Source organism: Lissotriton helveticus, chromosome 5_1, assembly GCF_964261635.1.
Source record: "Lissotriton helveticus chromosome 5_1, aLisHel1.1, whole genome shotgun sequence".
NCBI lineage: Eukaryota > Metazoa > Chordata > Amphibia > Caudata > Salamandridae > Lissotriton > Lissotriton helveticus.
Window position 1 is genome coordinate 1,559,908,657 of NC_136065.1, and position 27,923 is coordinate 1,559,936,579.

General features: G+C 49.0%; 1 protein-coding gene across 1 annotated transcript in view; it reads left to right on the forward strand.

Annotated features, from left to right (window-relative positions):
• The window catches only part of ETNK2 (ethanolamine kinase 2), a 325,147-nt gene that overhangs the window by 201,306 nt on the left and 95,918 nt on the right, over positions 1–27,923 (forward strand). The window contains exons 2-3 of the mRNA XM_078644659.1: positions 21,750–22,009; positions 22,485–22,631. Coding sequence (XP_078500785.1) covers positions 21,750–22,009; positions 22,485–22,631 — 407 coding nt within the window. The remainder of the gene's footprint in view (positions 1–21,749; positions 22,010–22,484; positions 22,632–27,923) is intronic.

Here is a 27,923-nt window from a genome sequence, read left to right on the forward strand (position 1 = left end):
AATTACCACCAACTACAAGTTGGTGGTAATTTGCGATTTCTTAGTGTAAATTTGCAAAACTTAATTGCTCCATACATAGCATTTAAGGAATCGCAATTTGCGATTCCTTAAATGCTTACGCAATATTAAGGAATTGCAAAATTTGCGATTCCTTAATATTGCGATGCTTTTTACATGATACATTCCATTTTGAGATTTTTTTGTCGCAAACGCTGCTTTTTAGCGATTCGCAGCGTTTGCGACAAAAAATGCTTTGATACATCTGCCCCCTAGTTCGGTTTAGGAATGTAAATTATGATGTATGTAATAATCTATTACCCCACCCTAATTTCTTCCCAACATCTAACAGCGACTTACCATGTGCTGTGGAAACAAACTGAAGCCTAGGTGTCTTGCCTAGAGAGGAAATTGCGAGCAATAATGAATATTGCTTTTTTTTTAATTATTAATATGGGAAAAGCTTATATAACTTTTTATGGAGATAAGTTTGTTTTCAACTAAGGACGAGCCCCTGTCCACGAGGCTAGTGTTTCCACGGATGCATTTGAGCAATTGGAGCACTCAGGAGAGCAGGTGGGGCCTAAACCAGCTTTTCTGTTTTTTAAATAATGCAAAACATGGATTTCAGGCCTTGAAAGCAAACTGAACTGACTGTGCAGGAATTCATGCCCATATTCATGGCAACTTGGAATGTTCTACAGTACACTTTAAAACAGATGTGCACTTGTTTAGTAATCTCTGTACATCAGTAAGTTAAGGTACATTATGCGACATCAGTAAGTTAAGGTACATCTGTTCTGAATTTTGAAAACCGTATTGAATGTGTGTTTTTTACAACAACTTGCACTTTACCTTGAAGTCCTCATCCCTCACGGCGGCCATTAGACGGTCCCGCAAGTCAGTGCGGGCCACCATTTTGGTTGATGCTCTAGTTGTTTCAGCCCCCACTGTAGTATAAAGGAGCACGTTGATGTGACCTTGCAGCGCTGTCATTTTCGATCCAAGGGACTGAGTTAAGGCTCCAGGGGAACTTCTAAATTGATTTTTAAAAACTGTATTGAATTTGTGTGCTTTTACAATAACTTGCACTCTACCTTGAAGTCCTCATCCCTCAAGGCTGTCATTAGGCGGTCCCGCCAGTGAGTGTGGGCCGCTATTTTGGTTGACGCTCTAGTTGTTTCAGCCCTCACTATAGTATAAAGGAGCACGCTAACGCGCCTGCACAGCGGGCGCGCCGCCGGCTCCCCGAAGGCAAGCCCATCTGCAACCGGAATGCACAGTGCCCCAGAACCCCTGGTCAAACTGCTGTTAGGACATACCATTTATATTTATTTATTTATTTTTTACATTTGTATGGCGCGCAGCTACCCAAAAAGGGTTTCCCGGCGCCTATGACATATGATTGAACAGAGGTATAAGCTGGACATGGTTTTAGCATAGTTGTTTTTGGAAGAGCCAGGTTTTTACATTTTTCCGGAAACTAGTGTAGTTTTCCTCCTTCCGGATATGCAGGGGAAGTGTGTTCCACAGTATAGGCCCTCTGACAGTAAACGATCTTCCGCCAGCTCTTTGCAATCTGAATCTGGGAACAGCGAAATTGGCTGCAGTTTGGGAGCGCAGATTTCTTGTTGGTAGGTAGGGGGTAGCTAACGCTTGCAGATAAGTTGGTGCTGTTTTGGATTTGATTTTGAACATGTAACTCAGTGTTTTAAAACTGATCCGGTGTTCAATCTTGAGCCAGTGTAAATCGTTTAGGTATTTTGATACTCTTGCCGATTTTGGTATCCTGCACAGGAGTCTTGCGGCTGAATTTTGGATCATTTGGAGTCGCTTGATGACCGCTTGGTTTGAACTCAGGTAGAGGATGTTGCCGTAGTCAATGCGCGATGTTATTAGCGCGTTGACTACGGTTTTTTGTGTGGCAGGGGGCAGCATCCATGTGATTTTTTTCAACCATTTTATTATGGTGAAACATAGCCCTGCAACTTTGTTTGCCTGCTGTTTCATTGACAGTGCATTGTCAATGGTGACTCCTAAATTTCTTACCTGGGTTACTGGAGGGGGAAAATTTCCCAACTCAGGGGGCCAATGGGAGGAATTCCAGAGCTCCTTGTTTTTTCCTAATAGGAGGATTTCGGTTTTATCACCGTTTAATTTCAACTGGTTGGTGGTCATCCAGTTGAAGATTTTCTGGAGTCCAATTTTGAGGAGAGAAGGAGCTGCGGGATTTGATTCTGATAGTGAGAAAATGATTTGGGAATCATCTGCGTAGGTCATTAATGTTAGGCCTACGCCGTCCGCTAGGTCGGCCAGTGGTTTGAGATACAGATTAAAGAGCAGCGGGCTCAGGATGGAGCCCTGTGGTACTCCATGTGGGGCGTGAAAAGTGTCTGAGCAAGCAAGGCTGGATTTGATCTGGAAAGTCCTCTCAGAGGACCATGAAGAGACCTTACTGAATATCGGAGCTGCAAGTAAGCAAAATAAATGTAAGCCTATAAATTTGAAGGGTGATTTTTGGAAACAACATTGCCTCACATAAAGTTTGCTGCGTCTACTACTCCTACTAGTCTTCACAACACCAAAGCTAGGGCTACTAATCTGCCTGCTGAGTGCATATGCAAGCCAAATGACCATGTCTTAAACTGTGTCCTACTCAATACTAGGTCACTTCCTGAACATAAATACGAACTAACCGACTTCATTGTTCAACACAAGCCGGACATTATGTTCCTCATGGAGACATGGACAAATGGTTCTTCTGAGCCGATTTGAATACGGCCATACCAATAGGATACAATCTGTTTAAGATCGATAGAGAAGGACAACAAGTGGGCGGGAGTTGCAATTGCATACTGTTCCAACATTACGGTCTAATTTGCAGATATCCCCCAACTGAAGGAAGAAGCGGTCCTGTTTACATTTGAATGCAACAATGTTATGGTTTTCAACTGGATACTAATCTATCACCCACCAGGTCCCAGAAACCCTTTTATTTCCTCCATACAGACCGCTATGGAGTCTTGCATTGAATATTCTAATTTCTCACTACTGGGGGATTTTAATTTTCATTTGGAGTCCACCGAAAGTCGGGACACCATCAATTTAATCGATAGACTAAAGAGTTTCGACTTGAATCAAATTGTTACTGAACCTACTCATACATGGAAACATACATTGGATGGCATCTTCACCAATCATGCTCGGATACAATTTATCAGAACACTACCTATGACATGGACTGATCACAGTGCTGTTTTCTATGAGCTATCACTCATGGGACACCCCCTAAAAGAATCAAACAATAATAGGATGGGCAAAACGCGCCTCTGGCTTAAAATAAATACTCCAGATCTGGAACTCGCCTTACGCTCCCATAGCCCCAACCTAAACGCGGACCCTGACTCTGCAGCCCTTAACTATGAGGGCTGGATTGACTCAGCATTCAAGAATCTAGCCCCAGAGATACATGCACACATTTGAAGAAACAACCATCAGCCCCTTGGTACACATTTGAGTTAAAAGAATTAAAGAAAAAATGCAGGGCTAAAGAACGAGCATGGAGGAAAGAAAACTCGGAACTAGAAAAAAATCAATATAATGAGGTGATAGTAAACTATAAAGAGTCAATAACTGCGGCAAAAGCACGTTTTATACCGAAAAAATCAGTGCTGCAAAACACTCAGCAAGAGAACTTTTTAAAACCGTTTCTGCCCTATCCAAATTTGGCGAAAGCAAACAGTTCAGTCCTAGTAAGCAATTCTGTGACAAACTAGCTGAGTTTTTTCACAAGAAAGTGAAAAAGGTGTATGATGAGTTCTCTAGCAGTAAGGCCAGAGATAATCTGGATGGGATTAACAAAGGCGAGGCGACCCTGCAGAGTCACCTACAAGAATTTAACCACCTAACACCAGAACGAGTCGAGGGTCTCATAATGTCAATAAATTTGAGATCCCCACTGGACCCCTGTCCTGCTATGGTCCTTCATGTGGTCCCCAACATTATTGCACACCATTTAGCACCCCTTCTTAACAACATCTTGGATGTCGGACATTTCCCTGCTATCTGAAAAAAATCCCGGGTTAGGCCTATTTTGAAGAAACCGTCTCACAATTCCATGTAGAATAGCAACTACCAGCCCATCTCTTGTCTACCGTTTCCATCTAAAATTCTTGAAAAGCTCTTAATGAAGAATTGCTTCAGACTCTGTGCACACAGATTTTGACCGTTACACAGCACAGAGTCTGCCCTGATCGCCACCACTAAGGAATTATGTGTCCAACTAGACGGGGAGGGAAAGTTATACTGATTCTGCTTGACCTCTCAGCCGCATTCGACACGGTTAATCACCAAATACTTATTCAAGCCTTTCCGAAATAGGGATTACAGGCAATGCCTCCAATATTCTCAGATCCTACCTATCTGACAGAGAACAAACCATAGCGATGGGAGAACATAAATCTCATCTCTACGCCCGGCCATGTGGAGTGCCTCAGGGATCCTCACTATCTCCAACATTTTTCAATGCCTATGTCACTCCACTGGCCAGACTCATATGTTCCCACAGCTTCACCGCTATTTCTTATGCTGACAACATGCAAATAGTGGTGTCTTTATCTTACAAGTCGGAGGACATGGCAACTAAATTTAATGATTGTATGGTTCACATTATTAGGTGGATGCGAGATAACTTCTTAAAGCTAAATTCTGACAAAACGGAAGTAGTTTTGTTCGGTAAGGATATCTCCTTCTGGAATTCCTCATGGTGGGCGGAAGCAGCTGGGACATGCCAGCTGCCAGTAAAAAAGGTAAAAAACCTTGGTGTCATGAAAGATGACCATTTATCACTATCAGACCAGGTAAATAGCATCACCTCATCATGCTTCTTTGTGATGAAGACTCTACTAAAAATTGTACCTTTCATTCCTATGGATCTTAGGAAAACAGTCGTTGTTGCTCTGGTGCAAAAATCGATTATTGTAATGCTCTCTACTTAGGGGCAAGCAAGAGAACTATATGCAAGTTGCAAGCACTACAGAACGCAGCTGCACCACTGCTGCTTAAGATTCCTAAATTCAGTCCTTTAGCCCAAAGCATTCAAGACCTGCACTGGCTCCCAGTCCAGGCAAGGATCCAATTCAAAACAATGTGCATTTTGCACGAGAGATTGAACGGAGCTGGAGCCGATTTTTTAGGAAGCATATTAGACGCCACAACCCACTAGGTAACCCTAGGTCATCACAGGCCTCTCTACTTGTGGCTCCCTGGGTAAGGACAGAAAAATGGGGTGGCAGAAGCTTTTTCCTCTTGGCTCCTAATTTATTGAACACACTGCCCGTCAGCCACAGAAGTGAAACCAATTGACTATCTTTCAGGAAATCATTAAAAACATGGCTTTTCAAGCTAATGTCATAATCTTTTATCAATCTACTCTTGTATAGATTTATGACAGCTAGCGCTAAGACGCCTCGGCATACATGCACTTAATAAAATCTTTCATTTCATTTTTGTTCAGTAGGTCACAGGTTAGAAACTTGGCAGGGCCGTCAAAAAGTGAGGAACTTTGGCATAATCTTTGATGACAAAATGTCCTTCCAACACCAGGTCAACAAAGTTGTATCAATGATATTTCTGATCTTAAAATCTTTCAGAAAAATACGCATTTTTATACCCCGTGAAGCGGTAAAAACTCTAATAACGGTTCTGGTCTTGGCCAGACTAAACTACGGAAATGCCCTATACTTGGGCCTCCAAAACAGCAAATGGCCAAGCTTCAGCGCGCACAAAACGCCACCTCCAGAACAATATTGAATATCCCAAAATTCCAGTCCATATCAGAAGGCTTGAAAAAACTCCACTGGCTCCCCATCAAGAAAAGATGAGATTTTAAGGCCCTTTGTTTGGCACACATAGCATTACATGGAAATGGACAAGCATTTTTGAAACAACATCTCACCTGGTACTGTCCCCCAAGACACCTTTGCTCAGCACAGGAACAAACTCCTCCAGACACCAACATTCAAAAAAGTCAAGTGGGGCGGAAGAAGCTTTGTCCTGGGCACAGAGAAACTGTGGAACTCACTCCCAATATACATCAAAAGCTGCCCAACTCTGCTCGGATTCAGAAAGCGTATAAAGACATGGCTTTTCTCAAACTAACGTAACTTAAATCTCCCACAACTGAAAATGTGTGCACTCTCCTCCACTATAAGCGCCTAGACGCCCACGGGCATTTGTGCGCTTATATAAATCTCTCTCACAATCACATCACAATTACAATCACAGTCTCATCTCTTGAGTTCACTAAAAATAAGCTCTCTTATTTAAGAACCGGGAAACGATTCCGCTTTTGCAGTCTGCTTTATATTTATATTATTATACTCGCTGCAACATTGCTGAGTTTCAGCTATTGGCATTGTAAATGACAATGCCATTTATTTATCTGTTTTGATAATTAACATGTACATAAAAGATGTTGTCATTTACAATGCCAATAGCTCAAACTATTGTAAATGCGAGACCTATTTCACTTCAAAGTAGCGACCGCCATTGTCCCGGGCTGGTTGGAAAGTGAAAGCGCATGGCGCGCTGAATGTTGCAGGAAAGTATGTCGTGCTTGCAGTAGGAGAAACGCATTAAAGAAAAATGAAATAAGACATTGTTGGAAAGTGAATTATTGGTAGGGGCAAATGTAGGTCTGCCACTGGCAATAAGGCCAATAACACATGATAGGACTCAGCATAGGTCTTATTCCTATGCTCAAACCTTGGTAACGTGGCTGCGAGCAGACAGGCTTAACCTCAAAGACAGGTATGTAGAGCATTTAAAAACACAATTTCAGTAAATAATTAAGACACTACACAAAATAAAAATTCAACACCAATTTATAAAAATAGGTAATATGTTTAACCTTTAAATTACTGTGTAGAGTATCAAGGACCCCCTGGTGGTTAGGATAAAGTTCCTGGGTCAGGTAAAGTAATATATGTAAAGTAACGTACCCAGGCAAGCAATAAAAAGAAACTGGCCCAATTCCTTTAAATGACAGCAACACAAAAATAATCCACTGTAGGGAACCAGAGATATGAATTTTTAAAGATTAGTCACTTTCTAGTGCTTAGAAACCAACCTTTTAGTCATTTCATTTTCTCTGACAGGGATACACCTTTAAACATGGTTCTGGAGAATTTCTCACCACTCTTGTGAAGCCTTCTCCTGCAGGCTGGGTCCAGTTAGAACTCTTTCCTGGATTTCTGCTTGCGGGTCCCAAAGTATCCAACACAGTCCAAGGTTCTGGAATCTCCAATTGGGTCCTTGAAAGTATGAAACTTTAATTCTGCAATCCACTTGAACAAAACCCAGACAAATCCACTGGTACTCTGTTGTAGATAGATTGTAGACAGACACAAGTCACTTATCCAGGAAACGTGGCTTTATTCAGTAGAAAGCAGAACAACAACCTACACTCCAGCCAGCCAGACACCAACTGTCTCGTCTGGAACACACCAGCCGAGTCAGCCTAGAATGTACACACACACACACATTCTGAATGGGACTTAAAGGGGACACGAACAATACATACAAAGGAGATACAATGTGCAACACACCTCCTTCCCTTAGGGAGACATGTTGACCAAACACTAACATATGTAAGCACTTAAAAAAGAGGAAGCGGGGGCGTGGCCAAGATGGCGAGCTGAATGGACGTGCTTTCCCTTGGCTCCCCGGCCTCAGACCCATAAAAGCCTCAAAATAGCAGTTGGGACCCCTGAGCAAGGCGATTTCGACCCCCAGCGTCGTGGGACAGTGGTCACCCACAGCGGAAGTGCGAGCAGCGGGTGGAGTAACCCGAGACCCGGCCGGACCGGGAGACAGGGGCAAGCGAGGCGGGCTCCGGAGGCGAGGAGGCCTGGCGTAGAGCGACGAGGTTGCCAGCGGTGGTCCGGGCACACAGGGAACGGGCCCCGCGGGGAGCAGGCAGGCTCCGACAGTGGCGCTCCCCACGCGACGCCCCGAGGCGGCGTAGCAAGCAAGCGGCGGCACCCTCCGACACCCGGCCGACGGGCCGAGCAAATTGAGGCCCCGGCGTGGGGCCTAGGCGGACGGAGGCGAGGCCGCGAAGGGGCACAGGTGGGAGACAGCTTCCGGCCAGGCGGTTCCCCGGCGGAGGAGAAAGACGCCAAGGGACAGGAGAGCACCAGATCGGGGGGCGGAGCGGCCTACAGGGCGGTGTCCGGGGCCCACGCGGCAAGGCCGGAACTGGGCCGCGGCCTGAGTCGCATCCACACACCCTGAGGGGAGAAGCAGCACGGGCGACCGGAGGCTGCTGCCTGGGGCCAAGACACAGCGACAGGGAGCCCCATTGCTGAAGAGAGGCAAATAGCGGTGAGTGGCCGGGGCCCCGACGCAAGCACTGAGCCGATGGGCCCGGACTATTAGGCGGCAGTACAGGGGTGCGACCGGAAGGCGAGCCGGCCCAATTGAGACCCCGGATTTGGGCCTAGGCTGACAGCGGAGAGGCCAAAGCACAGAGACTGGTGTCGGCGGCCACCCGAGCCACCCAAGTCAAGAAGGAGGGGGGCCAAGCGCGACAAAGCAGGCAAGAAGCGGCAACAATCACCACCAGGCCGACGGGCCGTGCAAATCGAGGCCCCGGCTTCGGGCCTAGGCGGACGGCGGCGAGGCCGCGAAGGGGCGCCCGGAGGTGGCGACCGGCCAGACGGCCCCCCGAAAGAGGAGAGAGACGCCAGGGGACAGAAGGGCACCAGCCCAAGAGGTGGAGCGGCCAGCAGGACAGGGTCCGGGGCTCACGTGGCAGGGCCGAACTAGGTCGCATACGGAGGTGCATCCACGCACCTCGAGGGGAGACACAGCGTGGGTTACCGGGAGCTGCGGACCCAGGGCCGAGACGCAGCAGCAGGGAGGCCCATTGGTGCAGCGGGGCCGACAGCGGTGAGTGGCCGATGCCCAGACGCGAGATCTGAGTTGGTGGGCCCGGGCCACGGCGTGGCGCGACCAGGGTGCAGCTGGATGACAAGCCGGCCAAATTGAGACCCCGGCTTTGGGCCTCAACAGACAGCCGAGAGGCCCGGGGGCGGAGAACGGCGTTGGCGGCCACTCGGGCCACCACAGTCAAGAAGGAGGGCAGCCGGGAGACCGGTGGACGAGGAGCGGGCCTGGAGGCCGGAGACCCCAGATCAGGGAGGCGAGCCGAGACAAGGAGAGGCCCGACGCCCGAGCCCACGAGCGTGACCGGCCGGTCGTGACGGCCAATTCAGGACACGTTGAAGGCCCGGCCTGTGACCTCAGCGGTAAGGGTGGCAGAGGACGGGGAGAGTCGGAGGGAGCCCCGCTAACAGAGACACCGAGCCTGATAGCCCACCGGCCACGTGCCACCCAGGGGCCCACTCCAGGCTTGGCGGAGTGGATCGGACCGCACCGCTACAACGGACGATCCCGCGCTCTTGAGTGCGGTGAGCCAGGTGGTGGCTGTCCCGGACCGGGAACCCAGGAGGGCCCCATTGTGGAGGTGAGGAGTGCGGAGCGGCATCTCGGGGGTAGGGGGATCGGGCCCCCGGCAGGAGGAGAGAGGGGCACTACCGGCGCCGTGCCCGAGAGACTGAGCTGGGCAGAGACAGGTGTAGGCGGACACTGTCGGCTGGGGCCAGGGAGGAAGAGGCCCCTCGGCTGGCCTAGTGACAAAAGTGGTGCTCCCAAGGAACCTACATACCGCACGGACAGACAGAAACGAAGACCACCCAGGGCCCTGGGGGGGGAACTCGGAGTCATAGCACTTCCCCAGACTCGAGAGCAGCATGGCAAACGCAAGCCGCAGAGCGAATCGCACAATCACAGAACTGCTACACAAGTCTACGCCCAAGGGAGGGAAGGCTCAGACACCCCCCCTACTCCAGCGAACCCCGAGGTGCAACAACAGGAGATACAAGAGGCTCCCATCACACGCACTTTCTTAGAATCGCTGTTCAACACTCTCAGAGATGATTTTCAGGTCCTCAAACAGGACATTGCCGGGGAGCAACGGGAGCTCCGCAGGGACATAGACGGCCTGGGGGAGAGAGTGGCCGCAGTGGAGGATGCCGGTCACGCCCGTAGCGAAGAACTGGTGCACCTCCAACAGGAGGTCCTCCGTCTCCAGGAGCAGCACGTAGACTTACAGGCCCATGCAGAGGACCTGGAGAATCGCTCTCGGAGAAACAATATACGGGTCAGAAATGTACCACAGGGAGCCGAGGGGAATAGCGTCACAGGATACTTACAGGATCTTTTCCGGGAGATTCTGGGGGAACCAGAGGACTTCACCATACGCATAGACCGTGCACACAGAGTGGGCCTGCCGAGGCGTGCACCGGCCCCGCCACCAGATATCCTGGCGTACCTCCCTGATTTCCCCGTGAAGGAACGGATCCTCCAGGACGCCCGGCGGAAACAGCCTCTGCACTTCAGGGGGGTTGCCATCGCTCTGTATCAGGACCTGTCGGCCATCACGTTCCAAAAAAGACGTGATTTCAGGGCGGTAACAGCCTTCCTGCGCGAGAAGGAGATGCCGTATTCATGGGGACATCCATTTTGGATTATTTTCAAATGGCAAGGGAAACTGCATCAACTTCGCTCTCTCAGCGACGCCTGTGCCCTCCTAAACATCGACATGCCAGACCCTACGGACGCGGAGGATGCCTCGCCCCGGGGGTCTCAAGACAGACTGACGCAGCGTAACCAGGATGGCTGGCAGAGGGTCAGAAGAAGACGCAGGCGAGGGACGCGCCTGAGACCGGACCCAGCGACGATTGCCCAGGAACAAGCGGCAGCTGTCCAAGAAGTAGTTCGCGACACCACTGTTTCTCCATGAATAGCACAACGGGGGGTTGACCACCACACTTTGCTTTAATAATGGGGGGGAGTGGGGAGCCGAGAAGGGACCACCACTGCCACGTTTCCCACTGAGACACTTCTATGGACCTGAACTTCCAAACAGGGCCGAGACTATGGTTTGTTCTTTGGGGACTCAAGTTGGGGCATCAATGGGGGGAGGCAGGACAGGGGGGGAGTTGACGGGATTTCCAGTTGGGGTTCGGGTGGGACAGTTGTTTGGGGTGGGGGAAGGGGAAAGGGGGGGGGCCTTCTTGTTCACAATCGCTGAGAAGTATGGGGTTTTTCCTTTTGAGCCACCAGCCCGCTTTCCATATGCACTTACTCCTGTTCCACGCGCAGAATGACACGCCCACTGACGGTACTTTCCCCAAATGTGAGAGGGCTTAACAGCCCGAACAAGTGCAAGGCGATTCTCTCCTTTCTGGATCGCTCACAGGCTGACATATGCCTTCTGCAAGAGACTCACCTACTGTCCAAGGATCACCATAGGCTGAGGTCCCGCTCCTTCTCGGAGCAGTTTTTCTCATCCGCGACCAAGAAAGTGGCTGGGGTGGCAATCCTGGTGGCAAAATCTTTCAGGGGGCGGGTGTTGCAGAAGGAGGCAGAGGTGAAGGGTAGACTGCTGGTACATCGCTTTCTCATGGCCGGGCAGACACTATTGATAGGCTCTATGTACGCACCCAATGAAGGACAGGAGAGGTACTTACACTCTGCACTGGAAGCAGCCACAGCCAACACGCATCCACACCTATTGCTGGGGGGGACCTCAACCTGGTGTTTCGTAACACCACGGACCGCTCCAACCAGAGGTTTGGCCAGGTGGGGGCGTTGTCCGCTGAGGGGCATGCACACCTCGCAGACTTGGGACTAGTTGACCTGTGGAGACACTGCCATCCCCAAGCCACGGCCTACACTCACTACTCAGCAGCACATAAGTCTTATGCGCGACTAGATTACCTTTTGTGTTCCTCCCAACTGGCGACGCGCGCGCGATGTTGAGATCCTCCCAGCCTCACTGTCGGACCATTCCCCGGTAGTGGCGTCCTTTCTGGTGCCAGACACACCTGGCCCGCAACGTCACTGGCGCCTGCGAGATGGTTTGATGCAGAGCCCCACCACGGTGGAGAAGATTAAGACTGCCATCAGCCACTTCCTCACGCACAACGCCAACGGCGACACCACTAAAGCTACCCAACGGGCGACGCTCAAGGCGGTCCTCCGTGGCGAATTTATCTCAGTAGCCGCGGCCAATAATAGGGAGCGCGCGCAGAAGAGGGCTGAACTCACACAACGTGTAGCGGAGCTGGAGCAACTACACCAACGCACGGGGGCGGCCAGGGCCTGGCGACAGTTATGCGAGGCGCAAGCACAGTTCCTCGATAGGCCCATAGGCTTGGAGGAAGTCGTTTCAGCGATCTCCCGCCTTAAGCTAGGGAAATCCCCGGGCCCGGACGGCTACACCGCGGCTTTTTATAAGAAGTTTTGCCAACAGGTGGCTCCTCTGCTGCGAGATCTATTTAACACCTTTAACACCTTTGATCAGCCCGGAGCTATCCCTCCGGAGCTATTGGAGGCAGCGATTATGGTGATACCCAAAGCAGGTAGGGACCCCACTCGCTGCGGCTCCTACAGGCCGATATCTCTACTGAACGATGACCTTAAGTTGTACACGGGCATCATTGCGAGCCGGCTGGCTCCCTATATGCAGCAGTTGGTTGAAACCGACCAGGCGGGCTTTATCCCCCAGCGGCAAACGAGCGATAACACCAGACGCGTCCGCCACCTCATTGAAGCCGGATCGCGTACAGGACCGGGTTGTATGCTCCTCACTGTAGACGCTGAGAAGGCGTTCGACCGGGTGCACTGGCCCTATCTAGAACAGGCGCTCCAGAGCTTTGGCTTCGGGGAGACTCTCCGCAATCGGATATTTAACTGCTACAGACAGCCTCACGCGTCGGTCCGAGTCAATGGCCGTACCTCACCACATTTCCCGATAGGCAGAGGGACCAGGCAGGGCTGCCCGCTCTCCCCCCTCCTGTTCGCGCTCTACATGGAGCCCCTGGCGCAGCGGGTTAGACAACACCAACGCATCAAGGGCATCCCTTTTGGGGGAGACACGCACAAGATCAGCCTATATGCGGATGACGTCCTGCTCTCCCTCATGGACCCTATGCAATCCCTGCGGGGGCTCCTCGTCGAGCTGCACTCCTTCGCCCAAGCCTCGGGGTTTAAAATCAACGTTGAAAAGTCAGTGGCGTTAAATGTGTCCCTGCCCCAGATGTGTTGGCAGACGCCAAGGCCGAATTCAATCTGCAGTGGTCCACCTCTACAGTTACGTACTTGGGGGTCTTATTGGTGCCAACAGTGCGAGGCACGGTGGAGGCCAACTATTCCAGACTGAGTGCGCGCCTCAGTGAGACACTGAGGAAACGGAGCCGTCTCACGCTTTCCTGGCTAGGACGTATAGCGGCAATAAAGATGACCCTGCTGCCGCAGGCTCTCTACGTCTTCCAGACCCTCCCTTTGCGCCCGCCGGCGGGATGGCTTCAGATAACGCAGGCGGATCTGGCGCGATTCGTATGGAACGGGCGTCGCCCCCGCTTTAAGCATCAGATCGTAATACTCCCTCCGGCACACGGGGGAGTGGGCCTGCCCGACCTTACCCTATATTTCCAAGCGGCACAGTTGCGCACACTGGTGGAATGGCGCCAGCTCGAATCCAGCAAACACTGGCTCTTCCAGGACCAGCAGTGGCTGGCCGGCCCCTCCAGGGTGTTCCCTTCTTGCCGCGGCGTCACAGGTCACCTAACCTCTAGGCATCCTACATCACAAGCACGGTGCTGAGGGTGTGGGATCAGGTAGCTGTCCGGAAAGGACTCACTTTGTTTCCCTCTCCGCTAACGCCGATATTCGGGAACCCCGATTTCACCCCAGGCCTTGACCCACAGCTCTTTAAAACATGGAGGACTACGCCCTGTAGGGAAGCAGGCCATATGTTTAACCTCGAAGGCATCCTCTCCTTTCAGAAGGTGAAGGAGGACTATGGGGTACAGGAGGCTGATCGCCTGCCTTATCTACAGGTCCGGCACTGGGTTCTACACCCGTCAATTAGGCCAGGGGCGCAGCGTTTCCTCACGGCTTATGAGAAGTGGCTACTGACACGCACATCCGAGAAGAAATTGCTTTCTGATTTATACAAAAATCTGCTTCTTACCAACATATACACATACAGCTCAGGGAAGGCTAAGTGGGAGAAGGACCTTGGGAGGCAACTCACGCGCAAGGAATGGGAAGGGATATTCCATAGAGCCCGGCACTCGGCCTATCACACTGGCCTCACTGAGACCCTGACTAAGGTAGCCACATACTGGTACCACACCCCAGCGCGCATACATCGCTGGGACCCCCGGGTTAGTGATCGCTGCTGGAGGGGGTGCGGGAAACTGGGAACACTTGAGCATCTGTTATGGAGCTGTGAGCGACTGCAGCAATACTGGTCCACCATACTGGATCTAATAGACGCGCACTTAGATACCCAGCTCCCTAGATTCCCTGCCTATGTACTCCTTGGCTTGCCAAATGCGCTGATGTATCCCCTGAAATCCATGAGGGGGAGATTGATTGCTATCGCACTAGGGGCGGCGGTGCAGAACATTGTGGCCCGTTGGAGAGACCCGCAGCCGCCCGTTCAACTTGGCTGGCTACACAGACTTTGGACGATCCTAGGGATGGAGAAGCTGTCGCTGACGGCGGCTGGAAGAGGTGAGGAGTTTGCAGACCTCTGGCGGCCATTCTTGACTTTACTCACCGGGGAGTTCAGGGAGCTGAGCTGTCCCCGTTATTTGAGATTGCTGCACCTTGCGGACACTCCACTCACTGTGCCCACGGCAAAGGCTGGCAAACGGAAAGCCCAGATATGAAATTGTTTGAATGCTGCTCCTTTTATTGATACAGGACTGGTTGGGAATTTTTGGTTCACTCAGCGGACAAGGAGGTGGGAGGGGGGTGGGCAGAGGGAAGGGGTTAGTTTGGAGTTTTGTTCTATTGCACACAGGGCTACAGCTTCCGACTGGTTCTCTTGCTTTCAGACGCGGCCGGCCCGGCAGGGTTGTAGGCGGCTTGCTGTGTGTAACACATGTAGTATGGCACCTGTGCCTACTTTGGCGCTATTATTGCATTGTTGTCGTGTGGCCGGTGCCTTCACAAGCATGGGTCGGTGTTAAAGCTATGAATAAAAAAGATTTAATACTAAAAAAGAGGAAGCCTATGGAGACGTGAGCATCTGGAACTACGAGAAGCAGAATGATCTTGAGCAACCTCACTCTGTTCATTGGTACGAGCGGTAACAAGATTATCAACATTATCAACATTATCATGACCATCAACATCACCACCACCCTCCTCCCTGCGATTCGAAACATTTGAAAGCAAATGAACACTCACTTCCACAGGAGTGGAAAACATATACCCATTGTTTTGCGAAGGAATGCCCTCCTCACCACTCGAAACACAATCACTCAAAGGAGGAACAGAGCTCTTAACAGACGCCAACCTCTGATAGAGAGCCACTCTGCCCTCCTTCCATTTCTCACCATTCCCCAACAAAACATAGTCTCGAAACACTTTCTTAATGCGGAAAGGACCTCTAAATTTGGCAAGTCCTCTAGTTACCCTACCTGACTTAACCTTCACCAAATCACCGATAGCGAACTTACCCGCTTTGAAACTAGAAGATGAGGCAATATCATCTCCCAACCGATGATTTTTAAGCCAGGAAGGAGTAAGTTTCATGCCTGCACGCCTCCCACGCATAAGCTCAAAAGGACTCTTTTCATCTTTCCCATGGGCAGTGGTGCGATACGCCCACACCATCTCTTATACAACCTCATTAGAGAAAGAATTAGATGCACAAGACATCTGTATTATGCCTTTGACCACCCTGTTGACCCTTTCACACAGGCCATTACCTTGCGGATTGTACAGAGTGGTGCGGTGATGTGAAATTCCACAACTAGATAAAAACAATCTCATCTTATTGGACGTAAGCTGTGTGCCATTATCCGTTATAAGTACAGACGGAAAACCCTCATCCAAAAATACCCTTTTGAGGAAAAAAATGGTACAATCCGTCATGATCTCTTTCACAAATTCAACCACGAGCCACTTTGAAAATACGACAAGACACAGGCAACTCGTCCATGGGACCAATAAAATCACGGCAGACACTATGCCAAGCCTGATCCGGGGACTCAATGTGAGAAACATTATGGTTGCCAGCAACCTTTAACCTTTTCTCCCCTTCCCTACAAGTACGGCACTCTTCAACCCATGAAGCCGTTTGCAAGTCAATACCTGGCCACCAGAAATCAGCCTTGATCCTACGCTAAGTAAAGGTCTGACCCAAATGCCCCTCATGAGCCAGTTTCAACAATTTATGTCTCAAGTCAAAAGGAGGAATAAACCTATCGCCTCTTAAGAGAACTGCCTCACCATACCATACCAAAGCTCATCTAAAATCTTTATGAAAGGACACACTGAAAGTGCAACACAACTCTCCCGCTTTGCACCTAGTTTAACCATGTCAATAACTTCCTTCAACACTATGGGCCATCTGTATCAACAAACTAATTTGCGATTCCTAAATAGCGATTTTTAAGGAATCGCTATTTAGGAATTGCAAAATGGTAAGTATGAAAAAAATCGCTATTTTTTAGCGATTCCTTAATCTTCCTTATTTGCGAATTCGCATTTTGCGAATTCGCAATTAAGGAATAATTTTCAATGCATTCCTATGGGCCAGGAGGCCCATAGGAATGATTGCGAAATAATTCTCAAATTGCGAATTCGTAATTTGCTAATCGCAATTTGAGAATTATTTCAAGGGTGCAGGGGTGTCTCAAAGACACCCTGCTGCACCCCTGAAATGTACAAAGAGGTATTCTCCGTACTCTATGTTGAACAAGTGTGGAATTACTCTTGATCCGAATTTTATGAACATACCCTTTCAATACACCCAACTCTTCCCTGAACACTCGCTCCTCACCTTTGACAATATCATCAACAGTGTACTCATCGACCACCATGACCTGTACAGCAGCCCTGGGATTGACCATGATGTGGAGATCATACTGGTGGATCCATCCCAAGATAGGTGGGCCATCCACAGAGACATACACTCTACCATGTATAGACCTGTTTTTAAAAACAATGTCCGAGTCCAGACACCCTATCAAGTCAATAGAAAACCCTGGTAGCTCGTGGGACAAATATCAACATCATTCAAAGATACATCACCCCACACACTCACAAACATATCCTCAGGTATGATGGTGTACCTTGATCCGGTATCCACCATGAGGCTAACAGTGTGACCATCAATGACAAATTCGGCTGTGGGCCTGTTCTCTCTTAATTCATTAAAGGTGACAACATCAGGAAATAAAACTTCAACCACCAAAATCTTATTTCTATCCCTCTTGACATCAGCAGCTCCATCGTCGACCACAGCAACCTTTGTCTTTAACTTGTTATGACACATTCTTGAAACATGGCCAATCTTGCCACAACTGAGGCACTCTTTGTTGTTTGCTTAACAGAATCTCATCTCCCACATATGCGCATTACTCCCACATCTCATACACAACATTTTACCAGGCATTCTACTATTAAAAGTTTTCTTTTGCACATTCTTGCTTTTACCCTTAACAAACACCACACTTTCATCCTCAACGTGAATATCCTCATCCAACAGCCGCTCAGACACCGCCGAAATCTGACTCTGAGTGTTACATTTTTGCAATTCTCTCATACACCTCTCAGATTCCTCCACCACTTTCGCTAAATCAATTGCTAACTTCAGTGGGGGATTCTTGGCCGCCCATAACCTCTCTTGGATTTTTCTATTGTTGCACTGGACGATGAGTTGATCCTGTATCAACTCATCGGTCATCTGCCCAAAGTTACACTTGACAGACAACTCACGAAGGCGTCCAACAAAATCATCTATAGACTCATCCCCTCTTTGCTTGTTGATGTAGAACTTATATCTATTCATGACTAAGTTGTCCTCCTTAGCGAACCTAATTTCCAGTCTCGTTACAGCTTCCTTGTATTCGGCAACTGAAGATTGTCCAGGCTGCCGGGCTTGAGGGAGGTACTGAAAAACTCTCTGACCCTCCTTCCCCAAAGCACTCAATAATAAAGCCTTTTTACGCTTAGCCGAGAAATCCTGACCATCTAACGCTTCGATATAATTATCGAACATTTTTATCCAGTCTTCCCACGAAATGGATGGCGTACCCGGCTCACTTAAAAATTGCGGCGGCAGCGCTACAACCACCTGTTGAGCCATCCTATGAAACACACAATCCAAAAGCAGTCAATATCCCTTAGAAGGTGACACAGTACACATGCAGAGTGATTGCGTTATTGAAAAAGAAAACTGGTACGTGACACAAGTGTTATCCGAATACCCAGATGTGAAAAATTCCAGAGTCTCGACCAAGCCATTGCCAGGAAATGATGATGATAATGAACAAAGTCACTCTAACGGGCCCCTAAACAGAGCCTTAAACTTACTGATCCAAGGATCTCAGCCAAGATGAGCGTGTCATCGTAAACGCGCTCACAACCAACTCCAATGCGGCCACGAAGAGAAAATGTCCGTGTGAAGAAACGCACAGGAAACAACAGCACTACTCGCGCTGGCGCACTCGAATCCAGGAAGTGCAAGACGCAAGACGTGAGAACGCGAAGAAGCGTAGACCCTAACACGTCATAAGTAAACGCGAGAAGCGCAGTGCAGACGCTAAGGTACTTTCCTTACATAATGCGTCACAGCCGGCACATACGTCGGCAAGCTCCACAAAGTAACCAAGGAATCCTCTCGCGGAACACTCACGCGAGCACGCTCGAGTTTACTCCAACCCTCCAACAGCGCCTCACTGATGCTTTGTGAAATGAAGATCCGCCCAAAATACCTTTCCCTCGGTAGTGGGCACAGGAGGACGTCATGCGATGTGAGTTCGTTTTCCGGGAGGTAGGCTTACGTTGTTCACCACGTTGTTCACTCCACCAATTTCAGCTGTGAAAGTGTCCGTCTCGTCTGACCGGCTACCAGTAACTCCAAGTCGCCAAAATGTTGTGGATAGATTGTAGACAGACACTAGCCACTTATCCAGGAAACGTGGCTTTATTCAGTAGAAAGCAGAACAACAACCTACACTCCAGACAGCCAGACACCAACTGTCTCGTCTGGAACACACCAGCTGAGTCAGCCTAGAATGTACACACACACATTCTGAATGGGACTTAAAGAGGACACGAACAATACATACAAAGGAGATACAATGTACAACATACTCCAGGCTGGGAACTCCTTGTGGGGCTGTCCAGGTGAGCTCTGTTAACCTGAAGCTTGCAGGCAGTCCACCAAGTCCTTTTTCAGCAAGGTAATCCACAGGGCTGCAGTTTCACTTGGTGCAGTCTTCAGAGGTCACGCCTTAGAAATCTTTGCACGGCAAAACTTCTCCGCAGGGCACTTCTTGCTTCAGTACGTTTCAAGCAGCAGATCTGGAGGGCTCTGCCCCTCTCAGATACTTATTCAAAATTCTCTGGGTCAAGCACCAAGTCACTTCTGGCCAATGAGAGCAGGGCAACTCCTCATAGTTATGACCACAACCTGTAGAGTGTGGCATTATTTTGTCCCAGAGTGCTCCATTCTTCCAAATCCATAATGGCTGATTTTTCAGCAAGGAGGTTAAAAGCTGGCTAAACACAGCCAAAGGGATGACTTATTTCCATGCCCTCCCCCCTACCATCTACACATACCTTCCTTAAGCCTAGCCCTGACTCTGGGTCAAGAGTGTAAGAGTGAAACTGAAACCCAGGCCTCCCCTGTGCCTTTGAAGAGAATGGTTTACGACTCCACCCCCTGGCCTGGCATTCCTATAGACCAACACACTGCCCTCCCAGCAGATTTGTTAACCCTAGGGGTTCATTATCCCCTCTTCAAAGCAGCCTGGCTAATCCACTTAACTCTGACCAATCAGGGCAGACCACTGGAAGGTTGAATTTGGACTTACAAACAAGAAAGTCTTATAACTTCTTGTATGTACACTTTAGGAGAAATTCAACAATATAATATTGTTGGATTTACTACTAGCATTCTGGGAAGTCTTTGAATAGTCTGGCTAGTCCTCTCCTATCAATATTAATAACCATTAACTTCCTACCATGTTAACTTATGGGCCATGGGGTTTGCAACGGGGAAAATGACTTGGGCCAGTTTTCTAGCACCAGGGCTTAAATAAACATATTTTATAAGTATGTCCCTAATCTGTACAGGACCCCAACCTCCTGTGCAACTAAGGGAGACTTTAGGGGTTCTGAATCTGCAGAAATATTGCAGATCCTCCTTACCCAGTGCTTCTAGCATCAAATCGAATTTGATCAGCACTTCAATACAATGTTGGGAGTGAAATGTAAAATTCCACTTTACCCAGGCATATAAAAACTCATTTATAAGGGTGTACCTTAGAGATAACTGACCCCCCACCCCTAGGGGAGACCCTGGGTATCTCTAATATGCAAAAACATTGTAGGTGTTCCATTTTTAAGTGCCCCTACCACCAAAGTCGAGTTTGGGCACAATTCACTGTTTAAAAGCATTCCTGGCAACTAGTGCTGCTTTTAAACTGACCTCAGGCTTCAGCACTGCACATATGCTAGTGCAGAAATCTGCTGGCCTCTAAACTGCCAGGATACTGGGGACTTCTAGGTAGTTTCAATCCCCTGCCCTATTATATACTAGGGGCTTATAGGGTAGGTCATGCAAATTACAGGGGTACCCCACCATACCAAAGTATACCCTAGGGCATGTTGGGTGTCTTAACTGTATTTTAAAGGTCCTTTCAGCTAGGCACTGGCCCTAGGTCTGGTAAAACAGAGCCCAGGGTCAGTCAGAGTCAGATACCACCAGTTCCAGTCAGCAAAAAGTTGGGGGGTGCCCAGGGCACAGGATGACTTTGCAACAGACATATTGTGTAACAACAGAAGTAAAAGGGTCAGTCCTCATGGGTGGTTACAAATGAAGACAAGGTGGTTGTTGTAAGCAGGAATCACGCTTCAGGGAGGCACATCTGGTAAGTATTCTGTATTTATTTGAAGACCAGCTGACCAGACCTTAACTGTCAGGTCTGGAATATCGCTTGGCAGAGGCAGAACACTAGAATGTTCAAAGGTTCTAAATAACTGCTTAAAGGGAAGCAGGAATGAGATTCACAAATAAGTATTTTACAACAGTGGTACTATGGAGGGAACAACAAGCCTATTAACAAATCAGAAGTCAGTATTTACAAAGGACAATTACACAAGCCAATCAAAAATATGGGCGGAGGGGGGTTGGCTTTAACTCCATACTTGAATGCTGCATGCCTCGCAGAGCAGCGGATGTGCTGCCCAGGCTCGACCTACAAAGGAAATTATGGGAAAAGACATGAGGTGGCTGGAGTGCCTGTCGCAAACACAGAGGCCCCTAGGAGCTAGGTGGGTTGGAGCTGTAATGATTAGGATGTGCACTTGTTTCCCCAGTTCTCTATGTGCCAATAATCTGCATCTATGTATGCTCTCTCAGTGTGCCTCTGTTTTGCTGATTAGCTTTATCCTAAAAAAGAATAAATAGATGTTTAAAAAAGGGGTGAAATAGATAAGATACAATGTAATGTTTAACAACGAAAGCCCGTGACTGAAGATGCCAAAAGTTATGGTACCATTTGAGAGCTGTAATGGTCTCCAAAGGCCAGCACGCACGAATAGCGTTTTAAACGGTTTGCATCATTATATGTTGTATTCGCCCTCCATAGATGTTCACTGAGGGCATCAGCAACAAGCTCCTGGCCTGCTACGTGGACCCGGGAATGGAGGATGCGGTCCTGGTGCGCGTGTACGGCAACATGACAGAGTTGTTCGTGGACAGGCACAACGAGGTGAAGAGCTTCCAGCTCCTGCGACAGCACGGCTGCGCCCCGGACCTGTACTGCACCTTCCAGAATGGTCTATGCTACGAGTTCATGCAAGGCCGGGCCCTGGGCCCCGAGGAGGTCCGAGAGCCCCGTATTTTCAGGTACGCAGAGGTCAGGGGTCAGAGCTCACAGAATCACCAGTTAGGGCTGGGTGCCCCACAGTTTGGGGGACTCCAACGTCACTTAAGGGGGTCATCACGGTGTCAAATAGGCTGGGTTTTAGGGAGAGTGGGTAAGTAGTAGGTACTCCTTCACTACAGACCGCAGGAGCGATGGGGCAGGGAGTTTCAAGAGCCAAGACTGGAGGTAATCTCCAGTTCAAGAGGCACAAAGTTTCTGCTGTCAGAAACTCCCCACATTCAGAGGGTTGAAGTCCCTGGGTCACTCCACTGGCCTCAGTTCAGAGGGTCGGCTGATCTATGTGGAGTGGACTGGTATAGTAAGAAAACAGTGGGAAGGGCTATGTCTAAAGCAATGGGAGGTGTGAGATAAGGGGATGGAAAGTCAGTCCTTCATTGGGTTTCTTCTTCTCAATGTCTGAGCATCATCTCTATGTCACTCTCTCAATTTCGACAGGCTCATAGCAGAAGAAATGGCAAAGTACCACAGCATTTCCATCCCCAATGGCAGTCATCCTAAATCCAACCTCTGCCACAAACTGCGTCAACTCTATGCCATCGTGAAAATGGATATAATGGGAGATGACAACACAGCAAACTTAAGGTATGGAGAAGCGCAGACTGCCCCAAGGAAGCCTGGTGCACACGTAAGCATGCATAAAACTCAACCTGACACTTAAAGGACTGCTGCACACACTCGGACAAACCAACTCAGCCTGACATTGAGAGAGAGGGCTGCTGCACACACCGGTACAAACCAACTCAGCCTGCCACTGAGAGAGAGGGTTGCTGCACACACAGGTACAAACCAACTCATCCTGACACTGAGAGGGTTGCTGCACACACAGGTGCAAGCCAACTCAGCCTGACACTAAGAGCTGATGCACACACAGGGATAAACCAACTCAGCCTGACACTGAAAGGACTGCTGCACACACAGATACAAACCAACTCAGCCTGACACTGAAAGAGAGGGCTACTGCACACACAGGTACAAACCAACTCAGCCTGACATTGAAAGGACTGCTGCGCACACAGGTACAAACCAACTCAGCCTGACACTGAAAGGCCTGCTGCACACACAGGGACAAACCAACTCAGCCTGACACTGAGAGGGCTGCTGCACACACAGGTACAAACCAACTCAGCCTGACATTGAAAGGACTGCTGCGCACACAGGTACAAACCAACTCAGCCTGACACTGAAAGGACTGCTGCACACACAGGGACAAACCAACTAACCTGACACTGAAAGGACTGCTGCGCACACAGGTACAAACCAACTCAGCCTGACACTGAAAGGACTGCTGCACACACAGGGACAAACCAACTCAGCCTGACATTGAGAGAGAGGCCTGCTGCACACACAGGGACAAACCAACACAGCCTGACATTGAGAGAGGGGGCTGCTGCACACACAGGTACAAACCAACTCAGCCTGACACTGAGAGAGAGGGCTGCTGCACACATAGTGACAAACCAACTCAGCCTGACACTGAGAGAGAGGGCTGCTGCATGCACAGGGACAAACCATCGTAGCCTGACATTGAAAGGACTGCTGCACACACAGGGACAAACCAACTCAGCCTGACATTGAGAGTGAGGGCTGCTGCACACACAGGGACAAACCAACATAGCCTGACATTGAAAGGACTGCTGCACACACAGGGACAAACCAACTCAGTCTGACACTGAGAGGGCTGCTGCACACACAGGGACAAACCAGCTCAACCTGACACGGAAAGGGCTGCTGCATACATAGGTACAAATCAACTCAGCCTGACATTGAGAGAGAGGGCTGCTGCACACACAGGGACAAACCAACTCAGCATGACATTGAAAGGACTGCTGCACACACAGGGACAAACCAACTCAGCCTGACACTGAGAGAGAGGGCTGCTGCACACACAGGGACAAACTAACTCAGCCTGACATTGAGAGAGAGAGCTGCTGCAAACACAGGAACAAACCAACTAGCCTGACACTGAAAGAACTGCTGCACACACAGGTACAAACCAACTCAGCCTGACACTGAGAGGGCAGCTGCACAAACAGGGACAAACCAACTCAGCCTGACATTGAGAAATAGGGCTGCTGCATACACATGGACAAACCAACTCAGCCTGACTTTGAGAGAGAAGGCTGCTGCACACACTGGTACACACCAACTCAGCCTGACACTGAGAGGGCTGCTGCCCACACAGAGATAAACCAACTCAGCCTGACATTGAGAGAGAGGGCTGCTGCACACACTGGCACACACCAACTCAGCCTGACACTGAGAGGGCTGCTTCAAACACAGGGACAAACCAACTAACCTGACACTGAAAGGACTGCTGCACACACAGGTACAAACCAACTCAGCCTGACACTGATAGAGACGGCTGCTGCACACACAGGGACAAACCAACTCAGCCTGACATTGAGAGAGAGCACTGCAGCCCACACAGAGATAAACCAACTCAGCCTGACATTGAGAGAGAGGGCTGCTGCACACACTGGCACACACCAACTCAGCCTGACACTGAGAGGGCTGCTTCAAACACAGGGACAAACCAACTAACCTGACACTGAAAGGACTGCTGCACACACAGGTACAAACCAACTCAGCCTGACACTGATAGAGACGGCTGCTGCACACACAGGGACAAACCAACTCAGCCTGACATTGAGAGAGAGCACTGCAGCACACACAGGGACACATCAACTCAGCCTAACACTGAGAGAGTGGGCTGCTGCACACACAGGTACAAACCAACTCAGCCTGACACTGAGAGGGCTGCTGCAAACACAGGGACAAACCCACCATCCTGCCACTGAAAGGGCTGCTGCACATATAGGTACAAACCAACTCAGCCTGACACTGAAAGGACTGCTGCACACACAGGGACAAACAAACCCAGTCTGACATTGAGAGAGAGGGCTGCTGCACACACAGAGAAAAACCAACGCAGCCTGACACTAAGGGCTGCTGCACACACAGGTACTAACCCACGCAGCCTGACACTAAGGGCTGCTGCACACACAGGTACAAACCAACTCAGCCTGACACTGAGAGGGCTGCTGCACACACAGGGACAAACTGACTCAGCCTGACACTGAGAGAGAGGGCTGCTGCACATACAGGTACAAACCAACTCAGCCTGACACTGAGAGGGTTGCTGCACACACAGGGACAAAACCGACTCAGCCTGACACTGAGAGAGAGGGCTGCTGCACACACAGGGACAAACCAACTCAACCTGACACTGAGAGGGCTGCCGCACACACGGGTACAAACCAACTCAGCCTGACACTGATAGAGACGGCTGCTGCACACACAGTGACAGACCAACTCAGCCTGACACGGATAGAGGTGGCTGCTGCACACACAGTGACAAACCAACTCCGCCTGACACTGATAGAGACAGCTGCTGCACACACAGGGATAAACCAACTCAGCCTGACACTGAGAGGGCTGCTGCACAGCTGAGCACTGAGAAACTAAGCCTGACACTGAGAGGGCTGCTACAGGACCCAGGTACAGGCAAGCACAGCCTGAAACTGGGCCAGATTTAGTAACCTTTCATGTAATGAAACTTAGCAGAGATACCTTTCTGCACAGAAACAATCCTTAGATGCATATGACTCTTTCCATATGTGCTGCAGAATGTAGCACACATGGATTGAGGAAATACCAAGGAAAAATAAAGATATTTTCCCTCGTTACACCAATCTCGGGTAGGTATGCCATTCGGGCACAAATGCAGGTTTACAGACTTTAGTAAATCTGGGTTTACGTGAACATCCGTGGGTGGATGCATGGAATGCAAATGCGCCACCCATGGAACACCTCCCCAATGCAAAGAAAGCAAGGCAGTGAATAGCGCTGCCTTATGTTACATTTTTTATCCACTAAACCATGCAAATCAGGCTTGGGTGGCTTGGTAAATCCCAAAATACATTTGGTATTAGGGCTGCTTCATAAAACTTGATGCATTCCCAATGCAAAATGTTGGTCAATCTGGGCCTGGGTGCCCTGGTGCAGAACCCAGGTATAGACAAATGCACACTACAAGTGCAGACAAACCCAGTCCAACACTGAGAGGCCTGTTGCACACCAGGCATCCTCAATCACCATTTGACATCAAGTGACCTTCTACAGAATCCAGGTACAGACAAATGCCAAGTACAGACAACTCACTCAAACACTGAGATTCCTGTTGGAATTAGTTCTTGTGTGTTTAAGCAAAAAACATTCTATGTATTCACTCCAATTTCTTTGTGGTAGATTTAATTAATAGGAGTTAGGAGCGATCATTAGTGAGGCTGGATGTGAGTTCACGCAGATGGTTGGTGAGTGTAATTGCAGAACAAGTGTAGATTATATATTGTTAGGTTGCAAGGACATGTCTTTCAAAGAAGGAGAGGTTGTGATCTTTGAAATGATTTGTGGGCATTTTCAAGAACTACATAAATAGAGAATAAAGTAAAACATGCATGTGACTTAGAGAAGGTTGTGATTAGAGAAAGAAGGCATGCAAAGGATGGAATGGAAGGGCAATTTGGAAGAAGAAAGTAGTCAAAATATTGCCCTGGTAGACATGCCAGGTGCAGAACCACTACTACGGAGTTATAAAGTCGCTCTGATATATAACTCATGTACATACAGACCCCCGTGGCAGTCAGAAGATTGCTCTGCTGCTGGAGTGGAGCCCCAAATCCTCTGTACATTCCAGATGAAGACTTCTTGGCTGTTTCAGGACGGTCCTATGGCACACCACATGTGCTGATGAAAAGAGAAGGGTGGCATTCTCAAGTGTGAGGGGTTTTCAAAAACATACTACAGACCACTGCTTTTGAGAGGCTGGTAGGGCAGCAGATAACTAAGTTAGATGTATGTCAAGCATGCCTTGCATGTGACTGGCTATAGCACAGCTACACCCAGAACACCTACCTGAAAGACATGGATATAAAGTGTTATTGGCCAGAGAGCTCACTTGCCAAAGGCTGCCTGGTAAAGTGGTGTATCTCTCTTTGACATCGGTCTCTTTTTTATCTCATCTTCTCTCGTGTAGTTCCTATAGTACCCATGCAGGACCTGCACATTTGGATAACATAAACTGTGGGATTGGTGACAGACTGATTCTGTGCACCCCACTGAGAAATGTTAGCGTGTTTGCATTAGCTAGCTCACAGTGCCACTAGTGTCTCCTCTTATCGGGGAGAGAATAGTTTCTGCCAACCTTAGAACATGACAACCCTGATCCCTCGAGATTGTGGAAAGAATGTACTACTTTTCGTTCAGTCACTCGTTCTCACTTATTTTATCTCAGAGTTACACAGAATAAACAGTCTGGGCATTTCAATAAGGAATGATTGAACAGTTGTCATTCTTGTGTAGAATATATGAGCTGCACCAACCATTAGACAGTAGCAGAGATATATGATTATCAGTACAGTGAATATAAAAGGATAATACAGTTCTACCATCTTGCAATAAGCATGAATAAATACATGAATATAAAATGCAGGATAAAAGTGTGCATACTCCTACAATGCCTACCTAGATGTACCTTAGTGTACCTAGCATATGAGTAGGTGTAAAGCCATGAATCCCTCTAGGATTTAGTCGAACCCCAAAACCTGAAGTATGAGAATGTAGGAGCCCTTCTTGGTCTCGAGTTGGACACCCCGTGAGGGATGTTCAGAACACTGTCAGCTGGAGCGTATGCATGCAGGAGCCTCAGCATCTCTGGTCAGTGTGTCAGCCTGGAAGTCTTGGTTCCCTCTATCTAACACTAGCAAGAGGTGTTGTATTTATACAGAAAGTATCTAGGGTTCCTTTGTCCCTTGTTTCTTATATTAGCCACTGTTGGATTTGAAGATGACGTATGGGATGAACCGTGTAGGTAGA